Here is an 8,045-nt window from a genome sequence, read left to right on the forward strand (position 1 = left end):
TCAAATAACTGGGAGTAGTAGGAGGCAGAGAGTCAAGTGAGAGGTGGGCAGGGTTGTTTTTGTTATAGGAAGCCTGGGACTGCTGGTGTGACTTCAGTGAAATACCTGTAGCTGGACAGAGGAAACTGCAATGTCTCTCTTTCTCTCAGTCACATACATATTCAGTCAGAGGGGGAAGAGAGAGATTTGTTCAGTGCTACATATGTAGAAGCCTGGATCTGCACTACACAGTAAAGGACAGAGAAGGAGGAAGGCATGCATAGATGCATCCAGCTTCACAGACAGAGGGAGCAAGAATGTAATAGATGCAGTCACACACTGACTGGGGCCCTTGCACAGAGACAGAGAGAGAGAGAGAGGAGCAATATCACATAGGAGGGGTAAGAGTGTGAGAGTAATGCACACCCTTTCTCACACACACAGGGTGAGGGAAAAGAGAGTCTTTCAAGGAGAGGAGTGGCGGAGAAACAAATGCAGCTGCATTCATGCATACAGTGGGGAAAAACTCACACAAAGGGAGAGAAGTGTGCAGTGTCACAGAAAGGTCGAGAGAGAGGTTTGCACACATGGGAGAGATTACTGTCTCATAAAGGGAGAGAGAGGTGTGCACACATGGGTGAGACTACTGTCTCATAAAGGGAGAGAGAGAGGTGTGCACACATGGGAGAGACTACTGTCTCATAAAGGGAGAGAGAGAGGTGTGCACACATGGGTGAGACTACTGTCTCATAAAGGGAGAGAGAGAGGTGTGCACACATGGGAGAGACTACTGTCTCATAAAGGGAGAGAGAGGTGTGCACACATGGGAGAGACTACTGTCTCATAAAGGGAGAGAGAGAGGTGTGCACACATGGGAGAGACTACTGTCTCATAAAGGGAGAGAGAGAGGTGTGCACACATGGGAGAGACTACTGTCTCATAAAGGGAGAGAGAGAGGTGTGCACACATGGGTGAGACTACTGTCTCATAAAGGGAGAGAGAGAGGTGTGCACACATGGGAGAGACTACTGTCTCATAAAGGGAGAGAGAGGTGTGCACACATGGGTGAGACTACTGTCTCAAAGGGAGAGAGAGAGGTGTGCACACATGGGTGAGACTACTGTCTCATAAAGGGAGAGAGAGAGGTGTGCACACATGGGAGAGACTACTGTCTCATAAAGGGAGAGAGAGAGGTGTTCACACATGGGTGAGACTACTGTCTCATAAAGGGAGAGAGAGAGGTGTGCACACATGGGAGAGACTACTGTCTCAAAGGGAGAGAGAGAGGTGTGCACACATGGGAGAGACTACTGTCTCATAAAGGGAGAGAGAGAGGTGTGCACACATGGGTGAGACTACTGTCTCATAAAGGGAGAGAGAGAGGTGTGCACACATGGGTGAGACTACTGTCTCATAAAGGGAGAGAGAGAGGTGTGCACACATGGGAGAGACTACTGTCTCATAAAGGGAGAGAGAGAGGTGTGCACACATGGGTGAGACTACTGTCTCATAAAGGGAGAGAGAGAGGTGTGCACACATGGGAGAGACTACTGTCTCATAAAGGGAGAGAGAGAGAGAGAGAGGTGTGCACACATAGGAGAGACTACTGTCTCATAAAGGGAGAGCCAGGAGTGAGAGGTGCAGTCTCACACAGAGGAGAAAGAGCGAGAGTAGTTCATGCAGCTTTGTAGTCAATGTCTCTCTCTCACACACACACACAGACAGTTCCTCTCACTAGAGCATAGGAGACTGATGGGTGACATTTTAGAGATTTATATGAATGTAAAGGTAGTCAGAATATTTCTCCCAGGGTAAGCAATGGTGTGCAGAAGAGCATCTCTGAACACACAGCATATTAGACCTTGAAGCAGGTGGGTTGTAGCAGCAGAAGACCATGAACATACACTCAGTACAGGAAGTACCCAATAAAGTGGCCACAGAGTGTATTTTGTGTGTGTTGCTCTGGATTTTGAACATCTGCAGAATCTCCTGTGTTTATGAGAAGCTGGACAAACTCAACTTGTTGGGCAGTATCTAAGGAGGAAAATGGACAATCATCTCTTCAGATCAAGACCCTTCATCTGTCCCAACCCAAAATGCTGTCTGTCTATTTCCCTCCATAAGTGCTGCCTGGCCCCTGAGTTCCTCCAGCATCTTATGTGTTGCTCCTTCTGTACTGAGCAAGAAATGAGATAATGTTGCTGGCTTACAGCACTGGTAACTCGAGCTTGATCCTGGCCTCCAGTACTGTCTGTCTGGAATTTGCATATTCTCTAACAATCCCTGGATGCTCCAGTTTCTTCCAACATCCCAAACACACTCTTGGATATTTCACTTGACGGATACGTTACCCCTAGAGTAGGTAAGTGGGAAAAGAATTAAAGAGGAATGGATGGACACATCCAAGAAAGCAGGTTGTAGGATTGCTGGGAAGTAAGAGGGGAATGGGACTGATGGGATTGCCTGGCTGGAAGCAAGCACAGACTTGGTGATCTGAATGGCTTCCTTCAGTATCATAACATTAGATAATAGTCACATAGAGTGTGTGCAGAGTCAGCAGCATGCAAAATTACAAAGTTAATACATTTTGGTCATACGGTTATATATGGAGATACTTGCTGCTAACTGCAGAACATTCAATTCCATTTGCATCTCTTCAGATCATAAGTTGCCCATGCCTTTGTGCACCACAACACAAGAGAGGAGCCAGCCATCAATCCTACTCCACCGTTCAATAAGATCATGACTGATCTATTTGTGGATTCTGCTCCATCTATCGGCCTTTTCCCCACCACCCTAATTCCCTGTTATGCAAAAATCTGTCAAAGTGTGTCTTAAGTATATTTAATACATCACCAGGCTTGACAGATAGGGGAGTTGCATCTAGCGTTGCAATTTGATGGAGAAATTCTTTTGACTGAGTTGAGGATAAGGTGGGCCATTTGGGTTAACAGTCGTCCATTGTCGAGCAAGCAGTCTAACAAAATCTTTTCAAAGATCTGAGAGGCATTTCACACAATAACCAGCAATCTCTGATAATACAGACTCTAGCCACTCCCCCCCAGCCCCCTCAATATGCGTGTTCTTTGACTGAGCAATGAATGGGCATGGCAATCCGATCTCCTCCTTCACTGCTTCAACCAATTGTATTATTTATAAGTTAAGATAAAATTAAACTTTACTTCTCTTTAAGGAAATCATTGCTGCAAGGTTGCTCAGTCAGAAATATATACTTTAAAGTACAAAATGTGCATGAAAAAGTTGTGGTGCAAAATACAGATGTGCAATGAAACCATATACTTGAGGAGGAGAAATTGTAGAGTCTTATAGGCACAGGGAGAACGGATCTCCCGTGGCGTTCAGCGGTGCACTTCGGTGGAATCATTCTGTTGCTAAAGATGCTCCTCTGTTTGTCCAATATGTCATGCAGAGTGTGAAAGGGATTTTCCATAATGCTCCGTAGCTTTTGCAGCATCCTCCTCTCAGGCACAACCATCAGGGAATTCAGTTCCACCCCCAGAACAGAACCAGCCTTCCTGACAAGCTTATCGATCTTCTTGACATCAGCTGTTCTCACCCTGCTGCCCCAGCAGGCTACGGCACAGAATCGAATACCGGCCACCACTGAGTCGTCGAACATCTGCAGCAGAGAACTGCAGACGTTGAATGACCGGAGCCTCCTCAGGAAGTACAGTCGGCTCTGTTCTTCCTTGTACAGAGCCCCTGTGTCTTTAGTCCAGTCCAGTTTGTTGCCCAGGTGAGTTCCCAGATATGTGGGGTCCCAGACGACTTCCACATCCGTTCCCTTGATGGAGATGGGGATGCAGGGTGTTTTCACTTTCCTGGAGTGAACCAACTCCTTTATCTTAGTGATGTTGAGCTGCAGGTGATTCAGCCAACACCACTCAACAAAGTTGTCCACCACTCTTCTGTACTCAGCCTCTTGACCCCGGCTGATACAATTACTGAAACATCTGATAACTTCTGCAGGTGGCAGAACTCTGAGTTGTACCTGAAGTCCCAGGTGCAGATGGTGAACAGTCAGGGGGAAAGCACAGTCCCCTGAGGTGTCCCGTGCTGCTAACCGCTGTAGCTGATTCACAGCTCTGCAATCTCCCATACTGTGGCTGTCTGGACAGGTAGTCTGTCATCCAGGACACTAGCGGAGCATCCAGCTGCAGCTTTGTGAGCTTACTCCCTGGTAAAGCGGGTGTATGGTGTTAAAAGCACCAGAGAAATCAAAGAACACAACTCTCACAGTGCTGCCTGGCTCATCAAGGTGGGTGTAAACCTGTTGAAGCAGGAAGATAATGGCGTCCTTGACTCTAATATATGGTTGGTAAGCAAACTGCAGGGGGTCCTGTGATGGATTTACGATGGTCCGGAGGTATGTCAGGACCCATAAAATGTGAGGTCAGTGCCACTATTCTGTAATCTCTGGGCATGGTGGGACATGTCTTCTTGGGTACTGGAACGAGGCTGAATGTTTTCCACAGAATAGGCTCAGGCTCAGATTAAGGACAGCACCCAGCTCAGTAGCACACACCTGGAGAACCCTTGGTGCTGATGCCGTCCGGTCCCGCAGCCTTGCCTGGGCGAAGTCTGCCGAGCTCTCTCCTTACCTGCTCAGCAGTGACAGTCCACGTGTCTGTGGTCACTGGCTCTCCGGTGTCCTTCCAGAGAGATGGAGGGCGAGTGGTGAGAGGGGAGGAGCTGGGGGATGGGTTGTAGAGGGGTAAACAAGAAGCCTCCTCATCAAACCTGTTGAAAACCCCATTTAACTCGTTGGCTCTGTCCCGGTCCCCTTCAATCACTTGGTCTCTGGTCATTTTGTACCTGTTGATGCACCATCAATAACTCTCGGAGACTGGAAGTGAACGATAGGCTTTTATTAACAGCAAAAAGGGAGCACGACATGTCGAAGACTGAGGGAGGAGCAGTGCCCCAATGGCCTTTATACAGGGGTCTGTGGGAGGAGCCACAGGAGCAGTCAGCAGAGGGGTGTGTCCAGACAGGTTTACATAGTTTACCACACCTGTGATTGTTTTCATACCACTCCACCCATCCTTTGTGTTGTTCTGCTGTAGTTTCTTCAACAGCTTCCTCCTGTAGCAGTCCTTGCCCTGGGCAATCTTCTCCCTCAGTTCCCTCTGAACCAGCCTCATCTCTTCCCTATCTCCATCTCTGAATGCCTTCTTCTTCCCGTTCAGTATGGCTTTGATGTCTTTAGTGACCCAAGGTTTATTGTTTGGGAAACAGTGTACAGTCCTAGTGAGAACAGTATTATCCATACAGAAGCTGGTGTACCCTGTGAAGCAGTCCGTCAGTCTCTTCAAAGCAGCCCTGCAGGGCCTCGTTGGCCTCCTGTGACCATTTCCTAACAGACTTCTTGATCACAGGTTGCCGCTGGACCAGAGGTTTGTACAAGAGGTTTTGATCTGATCTGTCAAGAGGGGTGGAGAAGGGCTATGGCACTATCTACGTCCTTAATATTTGCATATAGCAGATCCAGTGTCTCATTTTCCCTAGTTTTGACAGTCAACAAACTGTGAAAGTGGGTAAAGTGGCATCTGCTTTATGAACTGCCACTGGCACAGAATGTGTGTGCAGCCACCATTAGCACTCTGCTTTCTTTTGCAGGACACCTGTCAGCACTTGAGTTGTAAACGGTGTAAGTCACAGCCGGTACCTGGGAGAACAAGATGCTCACTGTGTTCTGATGACACCAGCAGCCTGATGAGTTTAAAACAGGGAGACTGCTACACTTCAACCTTCAGGACTAACGGAGGCTCCGCACCCATTATCTACTCCTTACCACAGTGGCCGAGATACCTGCTCCTGCAAAACAGCGGGGCTCAGGCAACAACTGCAGTGTACAAAGACTAACCAACCACCTGAGACTCAGGCACAGCACCTTGCCATCCCTGTGCATTATCACGTCACCTCAGTCTCACCTCACATAGAATAGTTACAAATAAGTACAAAACCTGTGATGTGTAATATAAAAGCCATCCATGACAGAACCGTTAGCAGCCAGTGAAGGCAGTAATGACAGAATGAAACTAAGAGCTTGCAAGGAGTGTGGTAAATCTGCAGAAGTATAAGAATTATTTTAATGTCAAGACTAACATTAAATGTAAGGCTCCCAAAAACAATAAAGCTTTGTGAAATACACCGATAGTGAAGAGGCATATTGGAATATTAGTGCTAATCTTTACATCTTTCACTATTGGTGATCAAGGTCAGGGGTCAAGGAATGATACTGAACAGGACAGAAAACCCAAACCAATCTGACCTCATTGTGTTGGCTTTACTCACAATCACCTTTACTTATGTCATACACTTAAACTCCATTTCACACACATATACACTTATACTTCAGCTTAAGCCCATCACTCCTACTGGGGCACAAGCCGACAGCAGCTCACCAGAGCTTTCTGTCCTGGGTTAGTCTTTCAAGTTGTCTCCAGGTCTCGGTGTATGCTCCTCCCAGGCCTGAGGTCTTTGGAGCTTCTGTAGATCTGGGTTTTTTATAGGATAGGGTTGCTGACCCTATGCCCAACCCTCCTCATTTTGTTGCCAGGCTTATAGACACTAACATAATTTCACTCTCACACAAAATGACAGATGCAGCAGGGAAATAGGTCCTTTAATGTGTCTGCACTGAACATCAACCACCCATTTACACTAATAGTAATAATAATAATAATCCTTTTAATTCTAAATCTGCTCCTACATCTTATGGTCTGATAAAGGACATAGGTTAAAGGTGAGAGGCAAAAGATTTAAAGGAGATCTGGAACACAGAATAGTACAGCACAGGAACAGACCCTTCAGCCCTTAGTTGCTGAACTAAATACCCAACTAATCTAATCCCTTCTGCTCATACCTTTCCATTCCTACATGTTCATGTACCTATTAAGAGCCTCTTGAAAACCTCTATTTGCCTCCATCACCAGCCCAGGGAGTGCATTCCAGACATCCACCATCTGAGGGGTAAGCTGTTCACAAAGCTTGATGGGTACATTGTACCAGCTGCCAGTGGTGGGTACAATCTCACCAATAAAAAAACCACACATTTGGACAGCTACATGCATGGGAAAGGAACAGCAGGATATGGGCCAAATACAGGACAATGGGATTGCCTTTGACAGGCATTTGGTTGGTATGGGTATCTGCAGCATTTTTTTGTTTTTACATTTGAAGTCAAATAACAAGAAAGTGGGGAAATCCCGATGAAACTAAAATGGGATTGTGACACAACAAGAGACCACAATCCATTGCGCCTGAGCCAACTCTATAAAAATTCTCTTCAATTAGTGCCAATCTCCTGCGTTGTCCTTTTTGTCATTCTGCAGCTTACCGGTTTGAAAACTAACACTGAAACTGCTGGGTCTGAGTTCTGCAGTGCCTCTCAATTCTAGGAATGGGACAACAATGACAGTTTTGAGATCCTGGGATTGAGATGCATGACTCAATAATTCAGAGACTGGGGTTGTGGATTTGGAATTCTGGGCTCAGGTTTTATGGTTAGCCTATGTGTTTGGGATACCAGAACTATGTTTCAATACTTGATATTTTGAGACTGGAATTCTAGATTTGGAAGTGAGATTCTGAGTGTAACATGGGCCTCTAGATCTGGTACTGGGATAACTGATATCGATCTTATTATACAAAAATATGCCAGCAGCATTAGGAATCATGAACTTACTTAATTCACACATCAACCATGGCTTATGATCTCAAATCATTCCACCTGGTCTCTCCATTTAACATACAAAAAGATGAATCAGTATATTTGCCTATTAATATGTGCAAACCCCTCTGAAATGTCAAATGTTGAGCAGACCAGATATGTAACTAACCCTGAAAGGCGCCAAAGTCATTGAGCATTTTAAAATTCCTTCAAACACAAGAGCAACCTAATAATAATGGGTCTAAAGATAGAGAAACAGCTGGAGCTGTCAAACAGGATAAGGGCTTAGAATAAAACAATCCAGGCTGCCTGAGTGCATTGTGCAGGCATCTACAGACACCCCATGGAATGTGAACTGTGGATGATCAAT

General features: G+C 46.1%; 1 protein-coding gene across 1 annotated transcript in view; it reads left to right on the top strand.

The window, feature by feature from the left end:
- Positions 1–7,696, top strand: part of LOC132400033 (uncharacterized) — a 39,586-nt gene extending 31,890 nt beyond the window's left edge. Inside the window, exon 4 of the mRNA XM_059981108.1 lies at positions 5,620–7,696. Within this exon, the coding sequence (XP_059837091.1) occupies positions 5,620–5,865 (246 nt within the window). The 3' untranslated portion in view covers positions 5,866–7,696. The remainder of the gene's footprint in view (positions 1–5,619) is intronic.
- The last annotated feature ends 349 nt before the right edge of the window (positions 7,697–8,045 follow it).

The sequence above is a fragment of the Hypanus sabinus genome, chromosome 9, assembly GCF_030144855.1.
Source record: "Hypanus sabinus isolate sHypSab1 chromosome 9, sHypSab1.hap1, whole genome shotgun sequence".
Classification (NCBI taxonomy): domain Eukaryota; kingdom Metazoa; phylum Chordata; class Chondrichthyes; order Myliobatiformes; family Dasyatidae; genus Hypanus; species Hypanus sabinus.